Genomic DNA, 27,359 nt, shown 5'->3' with positions numbered 1-27,359 from the left:
CAACTGATATTAGAGCTCTACCAACAACAGGTTGGGCAGGGGAAATGTGAGAATGGTCATTCAAAATTAGGAAACTACTGAAGAAAGATACGGTTTTAGAGGTAAATACCTCTGGTTGTTGATAGAAATTGGTGCCTGGCTGTGGAAGGCCAGGAGGAGCAAAGACCCTGCTTGGCCTTCTGGCTTAGGAAGAAAGGCAGCAAGATTAAAGCTTTTACCCAGCAACCAAGACAGTAGGTCAGTGAGAACCGACGTTAATAGGGATGGTAGGAAGATTGGGGCAGAATGGCAAGAAAAGCTGAGTATTCTGGACATTTTGAGTTTGAGGTGCTTTTAGAACACACAGCAGGCCGGGCGGTGGTGGCGCACGCCTTTAATCCCAGCACTCGGGAGGCAGAGGCAGGCGGATCTCTGTGAGTTCGAGGCCAGCCTGGGCTACCAAGTGAGTTCCAGGAAAGGCGCAAAGCTACACAGAGAAACCCTGTCTCGAAAAAAAAACCAAAAAAAAAAAAAAAAACAAAAAAACAAAACACACACGGCAGATATAACCAAGAGGATATACAGGCATAGAGCTTGAAGTGGGTGCTTGCAGGGGGTGTGAACTTAAAGATGGAAATCTGATGTTCAATGGCTTATCTAGATGACAGTTAACCATGTGAGTTTTACTACTACTAGTCATAGTTTAGTTGTATAAATAAATCTGAAACTTTTCCAATCAGTTGTTACAAACAACTTTGTGGATAAGACTTCAGAAATATTTCCTCACGTGTGTATTTCTTTTGGCAATTCAGGAAAATCTGAACCTGGCCCTGAATTCTGCCTCGGCCATTGGTTGCACCGTGGTCAACATTGGTGCACAGGACCTCAAAGAGGGAAAGCCTCACTTGGTCCTGGGGCTTCTCTGGCAGATCATCAAAGTCGGTCTTTTTGCTGATATTGAGATTTCTAGGAATGAAGGTAAGATCACCAACTACATCACTCCAGTTGTCGAGAGCCCGTGAAGGAAGCGCTGACGTCTCCGTGTGTCCCTTTTAGCCTTGATTGCATTGCTGAATGAAGGGGAGGAGCTCGAGGAGCTGATGAAGCTTACTCCTGAGGAGCTGCTGCTGCGCTGGGTCAACTACCACCTGACCAACGCAGGGTGGCGCACCATCAACAACTTCAGCCAGGACATTAAGGTTTAGATTTTTGAAAAATCATATTCTTCTTCTTCTTATTTGGGTGGGGAGCATATGTCATAATATGTGTGTGGCAGCCAGAAGACAAACTGTGGGAGTTGATTCTCTCCCTCCACCACGTGGGTCCTGCCGCTGGAACTCGGGCACCCGGCTTCCGCGGGCGCAGCAAGTACATGCCGTACCAAGCCATCTCACTGGCTCAGGGCTTAGATTTTAACATTCAGATTTTTTACAATGAAATTAGGGTGTTGGCTATAAGAAATAGGGGGTTCAGACTTAAATTTGAATCCACAAAGATGCTTGGAATGAAAGATGAGGGTTTATCTTTTCCCGTCTGAGTTAGATACTTCCAATTAAATTCACAAAAATCTTTTAAAATAGTACACTGGTTTATTTTAAAAAGACTTAACAACTGGCTGTGAGATTAAGGGGACAATAGCTTTAACAGATGCGTTTTCCCTGTCACTGGCCCATTGAATTATAATGAGTTAGGAATTACTGCATCTGTTTGCTGGACTGGAGCCCTGTGGGTTCGGTGCTCTTCCTCCCATTTTGCTAATGAGCAGCTAATAGAAAATCAAACTGTCTGAGGTCGTGGGGATCAGTTGACTATGGGATCTTATGGTATGTCTCCTAACCAGAGGAGCTTGGCAACACTTTCCTCTCCACTGGAGAACCTTGTGGAGGAAACTGTAACATCCTCTTCCACTTTCCAGTAACTTTCCCCGAGGTCATGCTGAGCACCACCAAACTGCAACCCTATGACTTTTCTTCCCCCTGATTTATTTTTTCCAAAATGAGCTGGAAAAAAAAGTAGAATAGTGCTGTCTTTTATTCACATTTCCTCTTTAAATATGACGACTTCAGTCACGTATTGCCACTATGATGACAGTTTTCTCTGCTTTCAGGCACTAACTCCTGTTTTAAAAGCTTCTTAGTCTGAATCTCCTTAAAATTCTGTTCAGTTCATTCAGATATTTATTAAGAATCTCCTGGCATTATACTGGGCATGGCAATATAAAGGCTGGTTTTTGAGAAGTTGACCAACTAGACCTAGCGAACTGTGCAGAATTTACTGGCTTAAAACAATGATTTGGTATTCCTCGCAATTTTGTACGCCGATGGCTGTGCTCTACATTTGTCTTCTGGGATCAGTTGTCAGTTTGGCTGATCCAAAAGGTGCACAAAGGCATCGGTCCTGTGTCTTGGCGTTCCTCTGCCAGGCCTTTCCACATGGCTAGCTCCGGCTTCCTCACACTCTGAGAATATCACAGAGCTGGACATTTTAGGTAGAGGTTAACTTCAAGAGGGAGGAACCAGAGGCTCCTTGGGATTTGGAGCTTGAAATCCCCAGAACATTCACAGTGCTCTGTGTGAATAGCCAGGCCAGCCTAAATAAGAGGGGAGGGAAATGGCCTCTGCTTCCTGCTGGGAAGAGCTACATGTATGTTTGGAGAAAAAATATAGCAGCCATCTTTGGAGAGAACTACATTAGATGATGTAATCTAACGAGGTCACAGTTTATGTATAGAGATGGGAAGGGTGCAGTATAAAGTAGGGGAGGCATTGGTTTGGTCTAGAGAGGCCAGCGAAGCCTTCCCAGAGTAAATGCTTGACTTGAGCCTAGACAACTCTGATGGTTGGGGACTGTAGACACATGGAAAAGGTAAGGGGAGGGGCTTCCAGGTATAGGGGACGGCATTGCTAGGAGCTCCGGGGTGTAAGCGCATTGCTAGAAGCCAGAAGTATAAAGGAGTATTGTGTGTTCAGGAACCCCTGGGTAATGATGCACTAAGCTGTTTCATGCACTGTTTTGTTTTGAGATGAGAACACTTTTCACCTAAACTTATCTTGTATTTTATTCATTTAAAATGCTATTTTAATGCTATTTTCTTTCTTTCTTGAAGGATTCAAAAGCCTATTTTCACCTGCTTAATCAGATTGCTCCTAAAGGTGACCGAGATGATGAACCTGCCATTGCCATTGATCTTTCAGGATTTAATGTAAGTGGTTTTTTAAAAACTAGTTTTATACACTGTAGTAATAGTACACATGACAGAAAAATGATCATTTCCGAGTGCATATTCAGTGCTATTCAGTACATCCACAGTTCTTTGTAACAACCATCACTACTGTCTTTCTCAAGGGATTTTTTTAATCTCGTTGTGAAACTGTTCCCATCCAACAGTGACCATCCACTCCCCCAACTCCTTGTGATTCTTCTGTTCTACTTTTTAACTCTAAATTTGAATGGTGAGGGCAACGATTTATAGCATAACACACTCTATCTTTCTCCCTCTCCCCCTTCCCATCCTCCCCCTTTTCCTTTCTCTATCCTTCTCTTCCTGCCCTCTTTAACCATGTAAGTTTCTGGTACCTTTAGAGGCCAGAAGAGGGCATTGGATGCCCTGGAACTGGAGTTACAGATAGTTGTAACCTCCATGTAGGTGCTGGGAACTGAACACAGGTCCTCTAGAAGAACAGCTGGCACTCTTAATCTCTGAACCATCTCTCTAGACCCCTAAGAGACTTTAAAGTATTTAAAATAAAATGGGAGGTTGGTTTGTGATTCTTTCACATTCTGCTATTATTTGATGCATTTGTGGAAATATAATCCCTTGTAAATATTATAGCTATAAAATGATGTCAGTAAAAGTTTGATATTGACCATTTTTGCTTTGTTTCCTTGTTTAGGAGAAAAATGACCTGAAGCGTGCTGGATTCATGCTTCAGGAAGCAGATAAGCTTGGCTGCAGGCAGTTTGTTACTCCTGCAGATGTGGTTTCCGGAAACCCCAAGCTAAATCTAGCCTTTGTAGCGAATCTCTTTAACACATACCCATGCCTACACAAGCCTGAGAATAATGACATTGATATCAATTTATTGGAAGGTACGTTCTTTCTGCCTTGAGTTGACTTACTGCGTTTCTTTTGTGGTATTGTCCTATTTCACCGTCCTGGGTAGGGGACTGTGGTGGGAGATGCGATTGTGTGTATGTGTCAGCATGTGTAGTCACAGAAAGTTCAAGTTACAGGGTGTGATTGCTGGGTTTGTTGTAAGAAAATGCCGAGTAACTCTTACTAACCCGCCATTTCTGCAGAAGAGTTAAGGGAAAACTCTCAGATATTTAAAGGAGTCTCATAAATGATCCCATAACATAACTCTGCCACCAATATAGAAAATGAATTATCTATTAGGAAAAGTAGTTCTTGATAGCATTTTTGCCTTTGAAAGCAAGTTTGACTTTATTATTGTTCTTTTTAATGTTTTTAGAGTATATGAAAAAATTATCATATTCATTACTTATTGTGTGTAGGTGGTTGTTATCTGTCTCATAATATAATACTTTCCTGTTTTGCTTCATGAAATGCAGATTTGACCCCTCCTAATGTAGGTACTGTATTTAGTACTTTTCTATATTCTATAAATATATTCATTCTGAATTTTCCTTTTATTAGTGGTATTTATACTTTCCATCTGGGTTGATATTTATTGTTTTGCATTTTCATGCTGTGTTGTCTTAATATACCTTTAAAATGAATGACTACAAGCAAGAAATGCAAATGAAATTATTAAGTAGAGCAAGGCTTTGATTATGTACACTCTACCTAATTTGCCTTCTTTAACAATGGGATATTGTGGTGAACATATTAGAAACTAGTTTTGACAATTAGACTTCATGATTTGATGTAAAGTCTTTACCTCTCTCCTGTGACAAATCTTAATTTTTTTATCGTAACTGTCTTTGAAAGGATTTACTTATAGTTTACAACATAATTTGTTTCATATTATTTATGTTGCACATTCTAAATGTCATTGACGCTTACAATATATGAATTGTCTTAATGACAAAAAACATTCTCAATAACTAGTTCTTTCTCCTCCTCTCTGTCACCCAGACTCTCTTCCACTTTTTCCCATTTTCACACCCTCATCCACGTGGACACCATTAACATGAAAATGAAGAGTCAAAACAGAGGCAGCCTTGCTGGCTGTCCAGGGAGAGCCAACCCTGAGGCTTAGGTGCCCTGCTGTGGGAGATGAGAACTGAATGTTGCTGCATGCCCTCTGCACAGCCTGTTCTGGCTGTCTTCCCCAGCGAGACAGAGGGAGTCAGTCAGTCTTTCTCCGTGGGCTGCCACAGCTAGCGTTCCAGGGGCCTGTCCCTTCAGCAGTACAGCATCACGAGCACTAAATTTCAGATGAAAGGTAGTTTTAGTTATATGTTTAATCTACTGCATTCTTGGTGAGAGTCCCGCCAAACGAGGACTTTATTCTTCACAAAGATACATAACTGAGAGGGGAAATATCAAAAACGTAGATTTCCTTTTTTAAGCAAAGAAAAACTAGAACTTTAAAAATTAAGTCAAAAAGGAAAACTTTTGTTTTTGAGTCTGGAAAACTTCAAAATCCCTCTGTGTCTTACAACAGAAGGCATTGTTTAGAGTGGCATATTAAAAATGATCTGCTTTTTATAGTCACTGAATTCTTTGCTAAATGCCTTTTCCAACTTGCTCGCTCTCCTCTGTCATGTGTGGGTTTCTTTGCTAGTGTTCAGCATGCTTTTGAGAGTTTTCAGTGTGAACACGGTTGCTACATATTTCCTGGAGTATTCCCTATCCTGGTTAGGATACTGTGGGAAATATTTATCAATCATCTTTCTTTAGAACATATGTATGTCCTGACAGAGCTGCCAATAATGCATTTGACTTTGGCTGTCAATGGGTTATTTTCCTCTGTAAATTTGTTTTTTACAGATCCTTATGAAATTTTCGCTTTGAACTTATCACACCCCCAAATTCATATATTAGTATGTCTCATTGGCAGAGAATTTTGTCTAGAGGGAACTAATGAAATTTAAAGGCCCAGTTAAACGTTAAGCCTCCGTATCAAATTGTGCCAAACACCTATGTTGCATACAGAGAGAACTATCTAAGAATTCGTTTGTGGTGATAGAAAATAAATAGACCATAAAATTAGAAAGACTTTGTTCAAATCATGGTTCCACCATTTACTATCTGAGTAACCCCCATGAGCCTTGGCTTTCTTATATATAGAAAACACAAGTCATAATATTTACTCTGAAGAGTCACAGAAGAGGTTTTACCTGATCATGAATGAAAGCATTTAATCTGCAATGTGTGCTTATTAATGGTTAGGGTGGGAGGAGGAAAGCACATTCAGTGGGTGTTGAGTATGATATTTCTCTTCCTGTCTTCTTAATAATGTAGTTTTAAAATACACTTGTCTTATTAAAACTTTTGCCAATTTGACTTGCAAATCAAAATATTTTATAGCACTATTGAGTAATTAGAAATTAAGATTTTTTAGTGACACAATTGCTTTAGTTGTCTGCAATCTAAAAGCATTTTCTAGTCTGCAATACATATGTTTTTGAAATGCTTTATGTGGCTCCTGCACAAATGCGTAGTGCTTCTAGCTTTGAGCATCTACTTACCAAGGTGACAATTGACACTAGGTAAATAAATGCTCACTTAGAAAATCTGTTTTACTTTCCATGTGTTAAAAATCAAAATAACACAATTTTAGTTGAGAACAGAAAAAAATTCAAATCTCTAAAACTTATAACAGTTTCTAAACTTTTAAATGTAAGTTTAATGTCTTTTCAAATAACCATTATATCAATAGTTTCAATAGATTTTGAGTATTTTAATAAAAAAATTGTGACACTCTGATCTTTATAATTTAAAAACATACTTTGGATTTTCCTAGCTAGAAACAATTCCTGGGGGGGGGGGGGATGTATCTTGATTTGGTGCCGGTAAGTTAGAGAAAGAAGCCACATGTATCAAACAGTAAACATAATGTGCTTGTGTTTATGCCGTGTTGGAAGCGGTTCAGGGATTTAATTTTCACCACTTAGTTTGACTTGACTCTTTTAATAAAAGTTTTCCCACGTAGATTGTTTATTATAAAGTAGTGTAGCAGATATGACAGACCAGTCAGTTACTTTTTGAGATTAGAAGGGATAGAATTTAAACAAGAAATTATTTGGTTAATTAATCTAGAATTATATAGATTCTGGTAACTGTTAGGTAATAGTATTGAAAATCTACATGGAAATAAGGCGAGCTGCTTATTTACTGAAATTTTATGGAAATAAATGGAATCCTTTAGATTGTATAAGATTTCACTCCTTTGTGGATATTTAGGTTCATACTCTCGGTGGCACTTCATTTGAAGTTGACTGTAGAAATGACTAAGAATGAATCCTGTTGTCTAGGTGGTTATAGATTCCTATGCCAAATGGTATTGCGATTCTCTCATAGACCAAAGTCTAGAGTGACCTACACTTCCCTGTGCATTAGAAGTGATGAGAAATAGAAATGTTTTAAGAAGCATTAAGGTTCTAACTTTAGAGATTTTGGTGATAAGATACAGTCTGAGTTATTTTATTGTCCCCCCACTTTGTCAAAGAGTAAGACATGATGGAATCACTTGGAACCATTTGCTGTCAGTAGATTCTATAAGGCAGATAAGGCAGGCAGAGCTCACATCTCTCCCCGACTTGTGCACACCATACTCATGGTTTGTTTTGTTTTGTTTTTTTAAAAACAGATGGTGTACACCCAGGGAGACAGGCTAAGCAGAAATACCTGTTGAGTTTATTTTTGATATCCAGTAACTTACAGTGTGAAATGTATCTCAGAACAAAATGAATGCTGTGGTGTCTGTGTTCCTCGTGACTTTTCAACAGTAGCAATCTAAAGTAACACAGAAAGCTGGAAAATGTTGATACCTCTCACTGCATGTTTTTTATATCACCTGAAATCTTCTCTCACCTTCATTATTTGGAAAGTTTAGATTTGTGTGTCCAGGAAGATTCCTGTGTAACCATAATCTACCCAAACGTAGAGAGGCTGCATGTGAGAAAGGTAGAATTTTCTAGTCTGTTTACTGTGCTGTTTGTTACCTTGCCGCTAAAAGACTGACTTTATGTTTGGCCAAATCAGGTTATAACTTTATGCTACTTAAGTTGCATTTCTACTATCTGTTGCATCTCTGGGCAGAAAAACCCATGGCTCTGTAGTAGTTCATCGACCTCAAATCAGAGAATCTAGATGGAGAGAGAACAAAGGGAGACTTCCTGGATAGTTGGGATGAGAACTATTTTCCCCTTAAAGAAATTATGCCAAAGTGGCCAGTTTACCCCTGCCAGAATGCTTTAAGAATTGTTCTTAACCACTTTGGCCTGAATCATCATTTGTGCTTTTGTCTACCCTAGGGGAGAGCAAGGAAGAGAGGACATTTCGGAACTGGATGAATTCACTGGGGGTCAACCCATACATCAACCATTTGTACAGGTAAAATAGCTGACTGTGTTTCAGCCTGGCTACCATAATCTAACTAAAGTTTCCCCTCTAGGTATGTTTACATGAGGATGTTTTCTCCAACCACAAGAATTTAGCCAACATTTGCTGTTGTCCTAGCTAAGAATTTCTGTCCCCTGCTACTTATTAAAATATTAATTAAAATTGAAACCAGCATTGCCTTATTTATTAACTGTTATCTTAATAGACATTTAGAAACAAAAGTCTATAACTTCCAGCTGGATGAACAGATGTACAGCAACTAGACTAGTGCTTTTGTTACAGGAACAGGGCAGCTGAAACTGAAACTTCAGCATTGGAGAGAGATGTGATTAGATGTTTATGGATTCATTTGAAAGGATGTCTATAGTATGTTATTGAGAATAAACCAGGAATAGGTCTAAGTATGATGTGGTTTAGTTTTGAAATTGACTATATATAAATTTGTAAATGAATTCTTAAAGTCTTGAGAAGTACATACCAAATTTTATAAATCTAAATAATAGGAATAGAGAATATTTTAATATGGATTGGTCTTATTTTCTAACAGTGAACATGTATTTTCTTATAATTAATGGCTAAACATTTTTTTAATTAAGATGTACTTATTTTTTCTTTAAATATATATTTTTTTATTAAATTCTTTTATTTACTTTATATACCAATCACAGTTTCCTCTCCTCCTGTTCCCTCCCTCCACCTCCTTTCTACCACCCCACATCCACTCCCCAGAAAGGGTAAGTCCTCCCATGGGAGTCAACAAAGCATGGCATATCAAGTTAGGCAGGACCAAGCTCCTCCCCACTGCATCAAGGCTGAGTGAGGCATCCCACAATTGGGAATAGGTTCCAAAAAACCAGCTCATGCCCTAGGGACAGATCCTGGTACCACTGCTAGGGGCCCCACAAACTGACCAAGATACATAACTGTCACCCACATTCAGAGGGCCTAGATTGGTCCCATGCAGATTCCCTAGCTGTTGGTCTAGAGTCCATGAGTTCCCACAATCTCCAGTTAGCTGTCTCTGTGGGTTTCCCCATCATGATCTTGACCCCCCTTGCTCATATAATCCCTCCACCCTCTCTTTAACTGGACTCCTGGAGCTTGGACCAGTGCTTGGCTGTGGATCTCTGCATCTGCTTCCATCAGTTCTGGATGAAAGTTCTGTGATGACAATTAAGATAGTCACCAATCTAATTACAGGAGAAGGCCAGTTCAGGCACCCTCTCCACTATTGCTAGGAGTCTTAGCTGTGGTCATCCTTGTGGATTCCTGGGAGTTTTCTTGGCACCAGGTTTCTCCCTGACCTCATAATGGCCCCCTCTATCAAGATATCTCTTTCATTGCTAGCCCTCTCAGTCCCTCCTCCAACTCAACCATTCAGATCCCTCATGTTCCCATCCCCCATCCTCTCCCTTCTACCCCCTCTAACCACCTCAGGTTTACCCAGGGGATTTCATCTATTTCCCCTTCCCAGAGTGAACTATGTGTCCCTCTTAGGGTCTTCTTTGTTATCTAGCTTCTCTGGACTGTGATTGTAGCCTGGTTATCCTTTGCTTTACACCTAATATCCACTTATGAGTGAGTACATACCACATTTGTCTTTCTGGGTCTGGGTTACCTCACTCAGGATATTTTTAGCTCCATGCATTTGCCTACAGGTTTCATGATATCATTGTTTTGTTTTTTTTTTGTTTTGTTTTGTTTTGTTTTGTTTTTGTTTTTACTGCTGAGTAATACTCCATTGTGTAAATGTACCACGTTTTCTTCATCTGTTCTGCAGTTGAGGGGCATCTAGGTTGTTTCCAGGTTCAGGCTGTTACGAATACTACTATTTTATGAGTATGGGTGGCTTTGCCTGCTTGTTTGTCTTGGTACTATGTGTGTGCAGTGCCCGCAGAGACCAGAAGGAGGCAGTCCAGCCAGTGTAGGCGATTTGGCGAATGCTAGACTGGTGAGAGACCCTGTTTCAAAAAACAAGGTGGAGAGCTCTTGAGAAACAACACCTAATGTCGTCTTCTGGTGGCCATGTGTACATGAATATGTACACACTTCCCACACATGTAAATGCATGTATATGCGTGCATGCATGAACACACATGCACACACATGTAAAAAAAGGATTAAGATTTTTCGAGAGTCAAGATAACTTTTATAAATGTTGAGAACACTAAAGTTCTCAATGGTTGAAAAAAGAAAATTGATCAAATTTTTAGTTAAAGGATGTTCGGTTATTATTATGATATCCTTCCTGAAATATTAGTAAAGGAATCAAGGCATATGAATTTTTTTTTCTTGAGAAAGAGATAGTTCACTTTCAGAAGATCTCCAAAGTAACATAATCTTAAAGAAACTGTTGGTGATAGAAAAGCAATAGGCAGCAGCATATGTCTGTGAATTTGGGTCTGGTTATATTCCTAACCCATTCTTAGCACTTAGTAACCCACCTATATTATACTTAGTTGGTTCCAAAGAAACTAAGATGACTATAACACTGATGTTAACTAAATATTCTTTTCTTTAAATAAGCTATTAAACATATGTTTGGAACTATTAGTCCTGGAACTTTTCTACCACCATTTGGTTCTGGAATTTGTTGTGAAGTCCCTAGAAATTATTCAGCTCTCTGAGCCTCAGGTTCCTAATGTGCAGAACATGAGTAATAATAATAATAATACCATAGTAAATAAGAAGGAGGGTGAATGCATTTAAAGTAAAAAGAAAGAAAAGAAAGAAAGAAAAAAAAATGGGTGAAATTCCAGAACTTACACAAGGACTTTAGTGATATCTTTTTACATACAAAATGCTCATGTGCTTTTAGATAGTCCATTAAGATCTTAATAACTGTACATTAGATGTCTCTATTGCTTAGCACAGAGCCTGACTTCATTCATTTACTGCTTCATGGTGTGTGCCCAGAGAAGGAAAAGTAACTCTGATAAGAACCTTAGCAGAACACAGCCAGTGGATAAGCTATTGGAGGAGAACGGCCACGCATTCCTTCCCAGAACTACTAATTACTGCATTGATATGGCTTTATTTCCTTCACATCAAGAGCTGAAAACAGACTTGAGAGACTTGAAGCTTCTTGGAGAATGTATTTTTTCTGAATCCAAAGTAACAGTGTTCTTTAGTATTCTTACATTCAAAACTCCTACTTCCTTATAAAATCGTTCCTCTTAACATTTATTATTGAACAGGAACAGCTACCCACTGAACAGCTGTAATTTTCCTATAACTATTTTTAAAGTTTTAAAAAAATCAACACATGAACTCATTCTATTGTATAAGTCTCAAACAATGTAAGTGTATTGGATAAAATAAAACATGCAAATCCCCCTCGTTCCCTCTCATATCCCCCTTTCCCTCACACATGGTCGCTCTTAGCAGTCCTTACATACGTATAACACTTTGAGATCAAACTATATGTGTGTCCTGCCACTTGCTTTTAAATACTTAATGTATCTTGTAGAACTTTTTTTTTTTTTTAAAGATTTATTTATTTATTATGTATACAGCATGTATGACTGCTGACCAGAAGAGGGCACCAGATGTCATTACAGATGGTTGTGAGCCACCATGTGGTTGCTGGAAATTGAACTCAGGACCTCTGGAAGATCAGTCAGTGCTCTTGACCTCTGAGCCATCTCTTCGGCCCCTTGTAGAACTTTTTATATCAGTATTTTCAGACCAAATTTAACATATCTGAGGGCAGACCAGGAGTCCATAGTAAGGATAGTTGACTCAATTGTCTTTATAATACTAGACATTTGTTTTCAAATTTATAAAGACAGTGGTAATAAGGATCTGTGTGCGCGTATCCAAGTGTGTATATGTACAAATGCCTTGTAAACATGAAAAAGTTGGACAGATTCTTAGGTTGGGTTTGAGGTCAAATGGAATGCCTTGTCATTTATAAGCTTTGAATAACTGTTGTGTTTTAAAGACACACATCCATCTGTAGCGACGTTATAGTAAGGGACAATTTCCCCTCTCTTATGTGCGTCTCCTTCCTGGTTTAGTGACCTTGCCGATGCGCTGGTGATCTTTCAGCTCTATGAGATGATCCGAGTGCCGGTCAACTGGAGCCAGGTCAACAAGCCTCCTTACCCTGCTCTCGGGGGCAACATGAAGAAGGTGAGTGGAGTGACTGTGGGTCCGCTGTGGCTGCTCTGCTGTAAAGCCCAGGATTCCGTTTCAGAAATGTCGCTGTGCGGTTTGTGCCTATAGACTTATTTCCCCTCCCGATGTGCTAAGCTTAACGGGTTCTTTATCAGCCCGGGTATTAAGTGTCTGGGAAGAGGAAGGCAGCCCTCCCAGGCCGACACTTCATTACAGCGTTTTCATCTCTAGCAGGTTATGGTACTTCTGTTATTGAGACGCAGCCTAAGTGCGCTCTTCTGTCGTAATTGCCACAACCTGCTGAATCTTAACTGCTCACTTACTCATTTATTCGTCAGCTGTATTCTGACTTCTTACTGCCCGCACAGGGCAGTGCATGACAGGAAAAAGCCAGGGAACTGCTTCCTAGGAAGTGCTATAGAAATGATGGCGCTAAGATGCGCGTCCCCGCGACTGTGAGCAAAATGGGCCCTGTGGGTTTTAAAGAGAAAAGGGCCACGCCTTACCCTGTCCAACTGGCTTCGTGCAGGAGGTTGTATTTGAGTCGGAATTCAAAAAAGTGACTGAATTTTGTCACAGGGAAACTAGAAGAGAGGTGGAGCGTTGAAAGAAATGGACAGTGGTGGGGAAGCATGTTGCTGAGAAATGAAACGGTAGAAAAAGTGTTCCTTTTTATGATACTTCTAGAATCTTTGTAATACATAACAAGAATATTTAATAAATCCTTTGACCTTAAAAATTCAGCTTATTACTCTCATGAAAAACTAGAAAGTCGGGCTGGGAAAATGGCTCAGCTGGGAAGGTGCTTGCTGTACACACACAAGGACCTGAACTCAGTCCCCAGAAGCTACGTAAAAGCGGGGCGTGGTGCTCTATAGCACATTTCAAACCAGATGCTACCCCAGATAGACTCCACCCTCTCCTGGGCATTAGCACTAATGTGTGGCTTCCTATTCTTTTCCGGTTGTGTCGGCATCATCTTCGACTCTAACTAGCAACCCCATCGCCCTTCTTAGCATCAGCTTCCTAAGAATTTGCCTTTACTGAAACACATTTTGCACAGAAGCCACGACTGTAGTTAACTGGAAAAGTTTCCCATTCATCCCTACTGTTCTCTCTTCCTGGTCACACTGTTACATGGTATTTTGTAAACTAGAAGTTTATTTCACTTATCATAATTATATACATCCTCATAGTGCTTATTTATACTAACTATGCTAAGAAGGGATAATTATGAGTACTAGAATTAGTTTTTTAGTAAAAAAAATTATATTAGTTGTGTGTGTGTGTGTATGTGTGTGTGCATCTCTGGCTCAAATGTTTTGAATAATGTCTTGACTAACTTAGGAAAGAAAACTAAGAGAAACTAATTACACTATTTTTTCTTAATTAGTATTTATCTAAAATGTATTTAGTAAACACCTTTTATTTCTACTTGTGTGATAAGATTTTAAGACCCAGGGCTGGAAAGATGGCCTAGCAGTTAAGAGCACTGACTGCTCTTCCAGAGGACCTGGGTTCAATTCCTAGCAGCCACATGCTGTTTCAGAAGATCCCATGCACTCTTCTGGCTTCTTCAGATACTACATGCATGTGGCAAAACACCCAAATGCTAAGATTTAAAAAGAAAAAGAAAAGGTTTTAGAGCTTCCAATTTCATCAGAGTAGAAATCCTCAGGGGAAAGGGCTGCAATGATGGTTTAGTGGGTAGAGGTCCTTTCTACAAGCGTGAGGACCTGAGTTCAAATCCCAAGAATTCACATAAAAATTGGACATGTAGCATCAGTGTCTATAATCCCAGTGCTCCTACAGGGAAGTGTAAGGAGGAGGCAGGAAAGTCACCTGAAGCTCTAGGGTACCCAGCAGGTGTACCCTAAAGGGGAGGGGAGGACTGATGCCTGAGGTTGCCCTCTGCCTCCACACTAGTGCTGTGACGTACATATGCCACATTACATACACACATACATACACACACACATACACACACACAACTAAAGCAAAAAAGCAAAAACATAAAAAGCATACCTCTGATGCATATATCACCAGATGATGACTAACAGAAGCCTCTGTAGAGACTGGACCCAAACAAACATTTAGAAAGGACTTAACCACGATTTTGGAATGATGCACATTTCTAATGTCTGTTAGACTTGTACAGAGTAGAGTATTGCTGTTGGTTGCTTTTTTTTTTTTTTAAGGACAAAAATGGCCTGAAAAACTTTTTTTTAAAGACTTACAAATACCAAATATAAAATATGTCAACACACACACACACACACACACACACACACACACACACACACAAAGAAAGGACTTAACCAAGTTTTTAATGAGTAAGTAGATTGGGGGGGGGGAATGATTTACTTGGCATTCGTATTACTTATGTTCTGTTGCTGTAAAGAGACACCATGACCACAGTGACTCTTATAAAAGAAAGCATCTATCCAGGTGGTGGTGGCACACACCTTTAATCCCAGCACTTGGGAGGCAGAGCCAGGTGGATCTCTGTGAGTTTGAGGCCAGCCTGGGCTACAGAGCGAGCTCCAGGACAGGCACCAAAACTACACAGAGAAACCTTGTCTTGAAAAACCAACCAAACAAAGCATCTAATTAGAGGTTTGCTTATACTTTCAGAGGTTTAGTTTATTATCATCATGGTAGGAAGGAGATGGGCATAGTGTTGGAGCAGTAGCTGAGAGCTTTACATTCTGATCTTTAGGCAGCAGGCAGAGGGAGACATTGGACTTGCTGTGGCCTTTTGAAACGCAGTGACAAACCTCCAAGGTCACACCTCTTAATCCTTCTGAACAGTTCATCAACTGGGGACTAAGATGCACATATATAAGCTTATGGGGACATTATTCAAACTGCCACAAGTGTTCATAAGTCATCTTTTTACTGTAGATGACACTGTGCTGAGAACAAAGCTGAAGTGTGGGGAGAATGGTAGGGATTTGTACTGAACATTTTTTATAGGGAATTGATACTATGCATAACAAAAGAAAACACATAAAAACTAAGTATAACATAGTCCACGAATCCAAGAAAGTTAATAAGCGTTAGCTAATTGGCTGGTATAGTTAAGACTATTTAGTTATGTTTTGTGATTCTTGGGATTGAACTCCAGGCCTCATACATACTAGGAAAGCACTCTACTACTGAGCTACTTTGGGTGACACTATTTATTCCTGGGGTGACTTGAGCAAGCATCTTCTCACTTCAGATAGAGAACCGATGACAGGCCAAAGTATGGATACCACCACAGTCCAAATTGGTGAGCCAATGATTTTTTTTTAGATTTATTTATTTATTATGTATACAGCGTTCTGCCTGCATGTGTCCCTGAAGGCCAGAAGAGGGGCACCAGATCTCATTATGGATGGTTGTGAGCCACCATGTGGTTGCTGGGAATTGAACTCAGGACCTCTGGAAGAGCAGTCAGTGCTCTTAACCGCTGAGCCATCTCTCCAGTCCGAGCCAATGAGTTTTATTGGGGTTATTTACAAGAGTATGAGTGAGGGGTTACTTACAGGAGCGGAAATGACACCAATGCCTACCCCAACGTGGGTGACAGCTCATGAAAGCTGGAAATCTGGTGCACACTGCACAGCCTGCAGACAACTTAATAGGGCGGAGAGTGTCCTTTCCGGGGCAGGTCATCTGGTCTCATCCTCTCCTGAGCCGGTCAGCTACTCCGACACTATCTCTCAGCACCCTTACTTGGGGAGGGAGGCACCCAATGAATCTGGTCAGTTTCCGAGACTTCCTGAATTTTAAGGAGCTTCCCTTTAGAACACCCTGTATCTTGAGAAACTTCCCTCCAAGGTAGAGTGTCTTATCTAGGAGGAAACGGCCGCACAACAGCCGCATCCCTGACAAAGCCTTTGCTGAATCAAGCGGGCAAGGACATGAATTTCAGAGAATGCGTGAAATAAGAGTTTTTAACCGTAGACTTTCCATTAATAAACCGTGTGATTTGCAGGCAAGACTTGGGGTTGGAGGGGAGCGTAACACTGTTCAGCCATTCTCATCATCTAGATGAATCCCTCTGTTGTTTTGGTCACTTTCCTGTCAACTTGGTTGCTGTGAAATGAAATTTGGTCACACAGTGCCATTGCCGTTACTTCTCAGATGGCTGGACTAGGTTGGCATAGTCTAGGAATGTTTTTGCAATCTGTTTTCATACTAACCGTTCTGCTTCCTTCCAGATTGAAAACTGTAACTATGCAGTAGAGCTTGGGAAGAACGAGGCCAAATTCTCTCTGGTTGGCATTGCTGGGCAGGACTTAAATGAGGGGAACGCAACGCTGACCCTGGCACTGGTGTGGCAGCTGATGAGAAGGTAAAGGCGCCTGTCTTCATAGCAACCCCGAGTTTCCTTCAGCGAATCATTGGAACTAAAGACGGAGCTAGTGTTGGAGCCTCGTGAACATACATAAGAAATATACAATGTGAAATAAATTAATTCTGTAAAAGATTTGCTATTGGTTATATATTCTCAAAAATTACAATGGGTTAATCTCTAATAATACAATCGACTTTCTATTAATGGCTGTTAAAATGGCCTTGTAAGGAATTGCTTTACATTTTTAAAATACTGTCTAGCAATGTTTGGTTTTGATTCGTGAGCTTTGTAACGTGTGAGTGTAACTAAGTGCAAATGCCAGACTAAAATTAGAAATTTAATTTTTGGAGACAGGAACTTGCGACCCTCTAGTTTCAGCCTCCCAAGTGCTGGGACTATAGGCGAACGCCCCCACACCTGGCTATTTCTTAAATGTTGATATAAATGATATGAAAACAGATTATCCCCTTATCTCAAGTTCATATTGTTTCTGTTGCAGATACACACTGAAGGTGTTATCCGATCTTGGAGAAGGTGAAAAAGTCAGTGATGATATTATTATTAAATGGGTCAATCAGACTCTCAAAAGTGCAAACAAAAGCACTTCCATTTCCAGCTTCAAGGTAACAAGATCTTTTAAAAGTTATATCTAAGTTTCATGGAAAGGATTTTTAATGAGAATTACATTAGTGAGGTTCAGAATTATATTAGTATTATATCAAAGAAACATATAACCCAGAATTTAGGGGTAGTAATTATCTGGCATGTGTAAACTAGAAATAATTTGAATTCTTATATTTTTGATTGGTTATCTATGAATATAAATGCAGGTTAGTGCATTTAACGAGGTAATCTGATGTTAGAAATAGAATTGAGCCAAAAATCCAGTTGTCAAATGAAAAAAGAAGCTACCAAGTGTTGGTTGTTTGTACAGGACCTGTAATGTTTTGTGCTCCCTAGCAGCAGCCTCTGAATTGTATTGGCATCATTTCCAAGCCTTACAGAGCCAGCCAAAGCGATTCAAGTGGGGATTGAGAAAACTGGTAGGAAAAACGATTCTCGTCATCTGGCTTCATAGTGCACTTAACACTTTCTTCTGAGCATTTGTGGATGATTCATAAAGCACGGAGAATGTCATCTGACAAACATACTCACTAATTTTCATGCATTTTCATTGTGTTTTGCTGTTGCATGCTAGCTGGTGTTAGCTACAAATAAGCATGTCTGCTTGAACATACCATTCAGTGACCCTTATGTTTGTGATTTTTATTGTATGTTTAAAAAAACACAGCAATTTCTGCTTTTCAAAACAGTTTTAAAAGTGCCAATAGATGGAACACGAAGCTATTTTTAAAGACACCTACCCATATTTATTCCTTTCTTTGCCTTTGCTCTATATATTTAACAATATTTGAGAGTAGCAGAAACATCATACATTGATAAGTTAAGTCACTACAAAAAGCAAGGCTCTGAATGGTTTAAACAGAATAGGTCTTGGGAAAGATGTTCTCTGAGTCCTAATTCAGGTACATCTTTTTTTCTTTTATATCTTGGAGGACACTAGTAACACTATTGTTTGTTGATTTTTTTTAAAGTAACTTTCAGTCTGATGTCTCCATGTTTTAGATATAAAATAAAAATTTTTAAATTAAAATAGGAATTCAAGCAATGCAACTGATTTTCTCAAGTGTACAGTTAGGTGGACCTTTCTAACTCAGAGGTCAGTGAAGAGTGACAGAGAATACAGATTTGATGGTGGGACATAGGCTCGAAGTGCGTTATGTACCTTCAGGAAAATGGCCTTAAGTAACTCAGTATAATAGACATTTAAAAACCTAAAAATAAGCCGGGCGGTGGTGGCGCACGCCTTTAATCCCAGCACTCGGGAGGCAGAGGCAGGCGGATCTCTGTGAGTTCAAGGCCAGCCTGGTCTACCAAGTGAGTTCCAGGAAAGGCGCAAAGCTACACAGAGAAACCCTGTCTCGAAAAAAACAAAAAACAAACAAAAAAAAAAAAAACTAAAAATGGAAAAAAGAGCAAGTTGATCTGAACATCAGCTGGATGAACGATTTGAACTGGTGGACAAAAGAGGGAGATAACAAGCTAGAATCATCCACCTTGAGTAAAGGCAACGTTGAGAGGATGGTTTTTAAAGCACATTGTACAAAACAGAGTAAGTCAAGATTTGGGGGAGAAATTTGTCCTAAATAAGGCATACTGAGTAATAGGAGTAATGTGAAGAAGGTGATTGTTTCAGAAAGAAAAGTCTAAATTCACAAACAGGGTATTAATCACATTCAAGACATGCTATAAGCAGGCATTTTAGAAAAGACATTTAATCCTTTTATTTGTAAGGAAATTTTCCCTCACTGAGAAGATAGAGAAGTAGTATATCAGCAAGTAATAATAATTATAATTGCCATTTATTGAGAATGTCATTATGCTAAGCACTCTTCACATTTACCAACTCTAGAGCAAAACCATGAGCATTAGAGAAGTTGAATAACTTGTCCATTGTTGTGCACCTTTCAAAGGGAAGAACTGGCTTTCTTATCAAGGTCTGTCTACTTACAGATTCAAGACCAAACTCTGTAGCTGTATGGCCCTGGGTTTGACTCTTGCCTCAGCACCTGTTACCTATGTGACTGACATATTACTTATTCATTCTGTAAATATCAAAGCTCACGGTGGCAGGTGCCTTTTACCATGGCTACCAGTGTCCTCAAAGAACTCACTGTTCAGGGAAGGACACAGAGAAGAAAAGGAGCATTGCATTATGAGATGTCCGCAGTTCTGTGTCAATCAGCTAAGGGCATGGCAGCGTACGAAGACAGCTGTTTTTCAGAAACCTTGGCAGTGTAGACTGGTAGCTGAGCTGCATCTACGGGTGAATGAAACAGACCTAATATTTGCTTCTTCATTTAGTACCTGCGTGTTCTTGGACAAGTTATGATATTAATTTCTCTGTGTTTCAGTTTCCCCAAGTTTAAGATGGAGATAATATCTGTCTTACCTGGATCATTGTAAAACTAAATAAGTTAACAAACAGAAAAAAACTTAAGCATGCCTGGCACACAGTAAGGGCTCAATAAATGGGGCTTGCTATGCTAATGGCACTGCCAATATTTATATATATATATAAGGGATTCCTGTTAAGTCTTTTTTAAGTCTTTTAGAAAACACTCTTGGTCATATCCCTGTTTTTTCCACTTTTATTTTGAAAAACAACAGGAAGAATAATAAAATAGAGTATCAAATCAAAGGAAAGAGATGTTACAATTCATTGTCTTGGGAATCAGGCTAAGCTCTAGGTTTCATTCACTTTTAAGATTCTAGAGACCTTTTGCTTATATAATTTCTTTATGCTTAACTTAAAGGGGACGTGTTATAAGTGTACTTATATGGAACTAGGGATTTTCACAATATCTTCTACCCCTTTGCAATAATAAAGTGACTTTCAACGATAGAGTCCAAGTTAGGGGAGTTAGAAGATGGGTCTGTTTTCTTGGAAACATTATTTAAGGATCTGATAAAAATCTTTAGAAACTTTTCATTTAATTCAGTAAAAAAATTCTTCATGGTAAAACATGAAAAATAATAATAATAAAAAAAAACATTGTTCATTATAATAATGGCCAAGAATCCTGTGGCATTCCCATCCCAGAGCTTAGGTAAAGGTGTTTCTGGATTCAAGAGTAGACTTGTAAATTGGTTTAGATGAAAGAGGAAGGTACTGGCTACAACAGCAGAAATGTAGAGTTGTTGGCTAGACTTCGGGACTATTTGAGGCAGTAGTTCCCCCCACCCCCATCCCCCACCCATTAGTGCTTTGCCATTTAACACGCCAACTATCCACCAAAGCTGATTCTCCTCTTAGTTATATTGCTGGTTATGACAGAGGGTTCATCCTCTCATTCACTTTCAGAAAAAGATGTCGATTCTGAAAGCCTAATTAACTTAGGCTCGAGTAAATTCCTTGTGGTAATAGGATAGAACTGCTCTGTTATCTTAGACAGCCCTGGGACAAGGGCTTTTTTAGATACTTGTTTTTCTTAGCTTACCCCTTCACTGTCAACATTTTATAATTGTGGGTGTTTTGCCTACATGTAATTCTATGCACCACCACGTGCATGCCTAGTGCCTGTGGAGGTCAGAAGAGGGCTTAGATCCCTTGGAACTGGAGTTAAAGATAGTCATAAGCCACCACATGAGTGCTGGGAATTGAATCCAGGTCCTTTGGAAGAGCAGCCAGTGCTATTTAACTGTTCAGTCATCTCTCCAGCCCTTTCCCCTAAGTTTTTAATACATAGCTATATTGTACATCTGGTTGGGTGTTGTATTCTTTACACATAAGGTTTGTTTCGAATGCATGATTTACACTCAGTTCAGGTTCATTCCTAGCGCACTGGATGGTAAGAACTTTCCTTGAAGCTCATGTCCACATGAAAGTGATGGACACAGCAAAACTATGAGTTCTGTTAAAATTGAGAGAGCTAAGGAGTGGGCCAGATTGGGGTAGGCAAGCAATAGAGGCCATTATTCAAGCTGAGAACAACAGATCATCTGTCCATGAGCAGGCAAGTTACAAAATCAGTTCCCATCAGGATTTTTTATTTTAACTCCAATAGTCTACCCTAATTTTTAATTTTCTTTCTTTCTTTCTTTCTTTCTTTCTTTCTTTCTTTCTTTCTTTCTTTCTTTCTTTCTTTCTTTCTTTCTTTTTTGTTTTTTTGTTTTGTTTTGTTTTGTTTTGTTTTTCAAGACAGGGTTTCTCTGTGTAGCTTTGCTCCTTTCCTGGAACTCACTCTGTAGACCAGGCTGGCCTCGAACTCACAGAGATCCACCTGGCTCTGCCTCCCAAGTGCTGGGATTAAAGGCGTGCGCCACCACCGCCCAGCTTAATTTTCAATTTTAAGTCCATTTTTAATTCACTCTGGAAGTAGCTGCAAATGGAGTATCTTGGTTGTCAGTGTTAGACTGTCACAGTTCAAATACTTTGTAGTTATTGGCTGTGTTAGCCCTTTGATCTTTTGGACTTACACACTGCATCATTAAAAGAGGATATTGTTTATTTGTTTCTGGGATGCTGGAGTGAAAAATAATGACAAATAAAACATTTAAATCACTAAGAATGCTGTTTATAAACATGAGGTTCCCTTTCATTATTTGACTGCTCTTTCTGAAAATACTAACTGAAGTCTTAGGAATTCATGGTCCACAAAAAATAAAATTATTAATTTAAAACACATCAACTCCATCTCAAAGTTGTTTTCTATAGAATAGATGTTACAGATGGCACAAATCGGAACTATCACGCCCACAAATCATATTCAGGTCTGGGGCAACTCTCTATACAGTATAATTTACATGAAGACTGAAGGAAAATCATATTTTAAATGGTTTATTATATGTGTTGGTTGCAAAAAAGTTTAATATTAAGTACAAAAAAAATTTATAGGTTAGTTTCATTTATGTGACTATGACCAGAAGAGGCTGACATTTGTGAAAATTAAAGGTAAGATGTTCATGCATGTTTATCTTTATTTCCCAGGATAAATCTATTAGTACAAGTTTGCCTGTCTTAGATTTAATAGATGCCATTGCACCAAATGCAGTTCGTCAGGAGATGATCAAGAGAGAAAACCTTACTGATGAAGACAAACTGAACAATGCTAAGTAAGCTCTTCTGGTTTGTATTAGACCACAGTGACCTTCTTGTGAGACCTAAAATCTCACAAGGGACGTTTTTACCTTTAAAAGTCCAATTTGTATGGGAAATATGATTTTTAAAAAATCACACCCTAAACGTTTTTGTAAAGTTAATCTCATAAAAAGGTTCTTCTCTTAAAATGTATTAATTTAAAACATGGTAGATAACAAATCCCAAGATGTCTTTCTTGTCTTTTCAAGGTACGCCATTTCGGTTGCTCGGAAGATTGGTGCTCGGATCTATGCGCTACCTGATGACCTCGTAGATGTCAAACCAAAGATGGTTATGACAGTGTTTGCCTGCTTAATGGGAAAAGGACTGAACAGACTCAAATGATGAAACATCTACTATGATCTGCCACATTAAACACATCGAATGTCTCAGTTTACAGAATTTTGAAATGTAGTGGGTATAAAATCAGAGTGTCTATGCTCAAAATAGTTCTGTATTCAGAAATGAATAATATCCTGTCCATACTAGTTAGAATTTGTCAACCTTTTTGGATAACACAATTACTTTAACAATCAATACCAATACAGGAATATCAAGCTGCTATTTCATAATTGAATTATTTTATTTCCTAAAGGTCTTACCAAAATAAGACTAATCATTCTTTTTCATAGCTTGAAAAAGACCTGTATAAGGTTTTGTCAGGTCCTGCTATTAAATGTGTTTGGATTTTTTTGAAGTGTTATTTAATTTTGATCACAAATATACCTAAAGTCATAATCTAACTTAATCCTCTTGTTTTTTCCCTATGTAAAGTGATCTAAAACTGTAATCTTTCTGTAAATTTCTATCTCATATAAAAATTTAAAGAGATAAGTATAGTTCATCAACATTAAACTTTTTTAATATGAAAACTGATTCTTGAGTAAACCCCGAGGTTCTTTCTTGCATAAGCTGTAGGAACTTTTAAAGTTTGACTGTAACTGCTTTGCTACTTTACATGTCCTGGTTTGATAATGTAGCTTTATTTCTGACATGTAGCATAATACTAAAGGTTGGTAAGATGTTACATGTATGTATTTCCCTAAAGTATCTGAATTACCCAGATTTTCTTAAATGGTATGTATTAAGTGGTCAGCTAGCCATTAAGTATTGATTTTGCCCCTACAATGTGTGTGACACCTTTCAGCTTGTGGATATTGGATGTGTGAAGGTATCTTTTACAAATATTAATTATGAACGTGCATGTAGTTATTTTTCACCTAATTCCTTTCAAAGAACTTGCAGCCAAACACTGGATAGAACATCTCAACAGACATTGATATGGCCCTATTAGCATCACATTACACTTACTAGTTTCAGGACTAGTCGTAATGATGCCTACAGAATTAGAATATGCCCACCGAATAACTTTAGTAGAAAGCCTATAAAAGCTAATGTCCATCATAGTTTCATGTTTTTCACGGCCCTGTGTAAGCTGGGAATATTTAAGGGTTGTGTTCCTTAGGAAGAGTTAAAACTTGAAACCTCTTTTCCTCAGCATTTTTAGCGGTAGAGAAATTCTCTGGCTCATAGTTGAAGCCGGAAATCTGTTCCCGTCTTCCACTTTAGCGCCAGCGAGCGAGCAATCCTCCTGTACAAGGAAGTGCTGCACTCATCTCTGTGTGAATGAGTTGTCTACATCCTCCTCTTCCACTGATCAAAACAGACTGTGAAGAGGGAGAGTGTCTGTGTGCTTAGGGTAGACTTTTTTTTAATGAAATACTAACAGGTGGACTTCTTAAAATATATTCTTCTACAAGAGATTTCTTTGCCTTTTATATTTTGATGATTGTTTTCTTATATGAAGATGTAAGTATGCTTTTGCTCTTTTTCTGAGATTATTTAAATCATGCTTCTTTGATTTTTTTCACCATAATATTTACTAAGATAATCTGATTTACATGGGATTTAGTACTTTAAAGTGTTCTTTTACTCACAAAGTATATTTAATAAAATGCTGTGTATGTATAATGTGTATTTATTTCATTTAAATAATTATATAGAACCTTCAGTATTGGTTTGTTATAAACTTATTTCCCATAAAAGAACACAACACCTAAATGAAGTAATACAAAAACTTTATTTCTTTGGAGGTGAGATTTTTTTCTTTCATATAAGAAAAAAAATTTAGGGGTTAGAGAGATAGCTCAATGGTTAAGAGCACTGGCTACTCTTCCAGAGGATCCTAGTTCAATTCCTAACACCCACATGGCAGTTCACAGCTGTCTATAACTCCACTTCCAGGGGATCAAGCATCTTTACACACAGACATACACACAAGCAAAATACAATGCATATAAAATAAAAATAAATAATTTTTTAAAAAAGAAAAATATGTTATAAAATTTTAATGTTTTTATCATTGTGTGTATGGATGATGTATATATATGGGTATGCATGCATACATGTGGAGGTCAGAAGACAGATCTGTGGAGTTGGTTTTTTCCTTACACCTTTATGGGAATTAAACTCAGGTTTTCACCAGGACATGGTAGCACACACCTTTAATCCAAGCACTCAACAGGCAAAGGCAGGCAAATCTAGAGGCTACCCTGGTCTAAGGAGCAAGTTCTAGGAAAACCAGGGCTACATTGAGAAACCCAGTCTCGACAAATCAACAAAAACAAAAATTTCAGGTCTTTAAGTTTGCAGAAACAGCACTTTTATCTACTGAACTATCTCACTGGCCCTCATATGAAGAATTCTATTAAAGACTAACTACATGATTATTGTAAATTTAGTTTGTGATGAAATAATTTGAATGAATAAAATTCACTAGCACTAATTTATTGTCCCCAATGTTCAAATCCTAGTGGAGACAGTCAGCCAATAAAGAAATAGCAATAAATAAAACAAGAAAGAGTGATAATGGAAAGCACAGGAGAATGTGCTACATGTAGGCAGAATTTTTCCATCGCTGGAGCCGCTTCCAAACTACCACACAGAGACTTATAGTAATTGTAAACGTCCAGCTAATAGCCCAAGCTTATTACTAAGTAGCTCTTAACATTTTAAGCTAACCCATATTCCTTATTTAAGCTCTGCCATGTGGCAGTACATTTATTAGCATGGCACATTCATCTCCTGCTCCCACTACATCTAGCTGGCGAATCCTGACTCCAACACTCTCCTTCCCAGCATTCTCAATTTGGCTTTCCTGCCTAACTTTATCCTGTTCAGCAATTGGCCAGTCAGCTTCTTTATTAAACCAACCACAGCAACAAATCTTCACAGTGTACAAAAGGATTGTTCCACAGCAGCTACAGTCTGATTTGGGAGCAGAGGGGGAGATTATTTGGATAGTTAGGCAAGGTCTCTCTAAAGATGCTTTGTTTTGGACTGTGTTCAGTGGGGCAAACAAATGCAAATAAAGAGTCTAGTAGGCACTATGAAAAAGAAACAGACAGATGCAGCCCTTAGAGTAGCAAAGGGAAGGAGGACATTGAAAAATATAAAAAGTTCTATCTTACTTGTAGGACTTGATGTAAATCAGAATTTCTTTCCCTTCTCTGGAGTTGTGATTGCTCTTTTTTTTTTTTTTTTTTTTTTTAAACCTGTGACTTGGAGTTGCTTAGAGTAATGTGCTACTTTTGAGTTTTGCATTCCATTGTTCATCATAACTCCACCACTGGTCTTCATCTATGCAAAATATGTGTATGTGATGTTAGAATGATCCAGTTTATGCTGGCCAAGCAGTTTATTAAGAAGAAGAAAGAACATTCGGGAGGCAGAGGCAGGCGGATCTCTGTGAGTTTGAGGCCAGCCTGGGCTACCAAGTGAGTTCCAGGAAAGGCACAAAGCTACACAGTCTTGGGGGAAAAAAAAGAAGAAAAAGGAGAAAAACGAATATAGTCTGTAACTGAGACAATCCAAGAACCCGAAGTGTATTATAACACCAGATTGCCTGAAGTAGACTCTCTAATGCTTTAGAAGATCTCCTAAGATTACTACCAAAGTGGGTTGGGATTCTCTCAAGTCTTAGAAATCAATCCAGGCCCCATAGGAGTTCTTTGGAAACAGATTCTGTGTGTAGGGCTATGAGCCATTTGAATTCTTTAACCTCAAATACATTTTGGATAGGTCAGGGTTAGAGTTCTGCTACTGACTAAACATTTTTAATATTTATTAAAAAATATGTAAGTACACACACAGAAGTAAACATGTTCTGTTTCTACTGGCCTCACTTGAGCCATTTGGAAATTTTACCAATACATAAACTAGGAACTGTATTTAACATTACAGAATAATGGGGAGATTGTCTAGAAACAAAAACCAGAGTGACTCTAGAGACTATTTCAAAGTAAACATGTAGAAAAATGTTTGAAAAGATGTCTGGCATCTACTAAGGCCTTTTAGAGAGCATCTAAAGAGAATGTTGATTTAAAAAATTAGGAAATTAAAATGTTGTTAGAGAAAGTAATGGGACAAAGCAGCCTGAATAGGAGAGGAAGTATTGCCCTCAAATTTAAGATACTCCTAAGTAAATTTATTCATTGTCTTAAAAATCTAAAACTTAAACACAAGGTTCAGATTTTCCCCTAACATTGACTGTAGGAAACAGTAGAAATTACTGAAAAGATGTAATTTCAAGTCACACTTGCTATGTGTCAGTCAGCTGATGTCTAAATAACAAATCTCTTAAAAATGGTTATAGGTCACCTTTGACTTACTTATGAATACAT

At 38.6% G+C, this 27,359-nt stretch overlaps 1 protein-coding gene across 3 annotated transcripts in view; it reads left to right on the top strand.

The window, feature by feature from the left end:
• The window catches only part of Pls1 (plastin 1), a 99,595-nt gene extending 76,042 nt beyond the window's left edge, over nucleotides 1-23,553 (top strand). For all 3 annotated transcript variants that reach the window (XM_028866009.2, XM_037207848.1, XM_037207847.1), the window contains 10 exons: nucleotides 792-957; nucleotides 1,036-1,178; nucleotides 3,086-3,181; nucleotides 3,873-4,068; nucleotides 8,425-8,503; nucleotides 12,532-12,646; nucleotides 16,840-16,973; nucleotides 17,476-17,599; nucleotides 22,528-22,652; nucleotides 22,887-23,553. In XM_028866009.2, the coding sequence (XP_028721842.1) occupies nucleotides 792-957; nucleotides 1,036-1,178; nucleotides 3,086-3,181; nucleotides 3,873-4,068; nucleotides 8,425-8,503; nucleotides 12,532-12,646; nucleotides 16,840-16,973; nucleotides 17,476-17,599; nucleotides 22,528-22,652; nucleotides 22,887-23,022 (1,314 nt within the window). In that variant the 3' untranslated portion in view covers nucleotides 23,023-23,553. The remainder of the gene's footprint in view (nucleotides 1-791; nucleotides 958-1,035; nucleotides 1,179-3,085; nucleotides 3,182-3,872; nucleotides 4,069-8,424; nucleotides 8,504-12,531; nucleotides 12,647-16,839; nucleotides 16,974-17,475; nucleotides 17,600-22,527; nucleotides 22,653-22,886) is intronic.
• The last annotated feature ends 3,806 nt before the right edge of the window (nucleotides 23,554-27,359 follow it).

The sequence above is a fragment of the Peromyscus leucopus genome, chromosome 7 (assembly GCF_004664715.2).
Source record: "Peromyscus leucopus breed LL Stock chromosome 7, UCI_PerLeu_2.1, whole genome shotgun sequence".
Lineage (NCBI taxonomy): Eukaryota > Metazoa > Chordata > Mammalia > Rodentia > Cricetidae > Peromyscus > Peromyscus leucopus.
The sequence above is the reverse complement of the archived record's forward strand: the minus strand, read 5'-3'. Positions and strand labels throughout refer to the sequence as shown.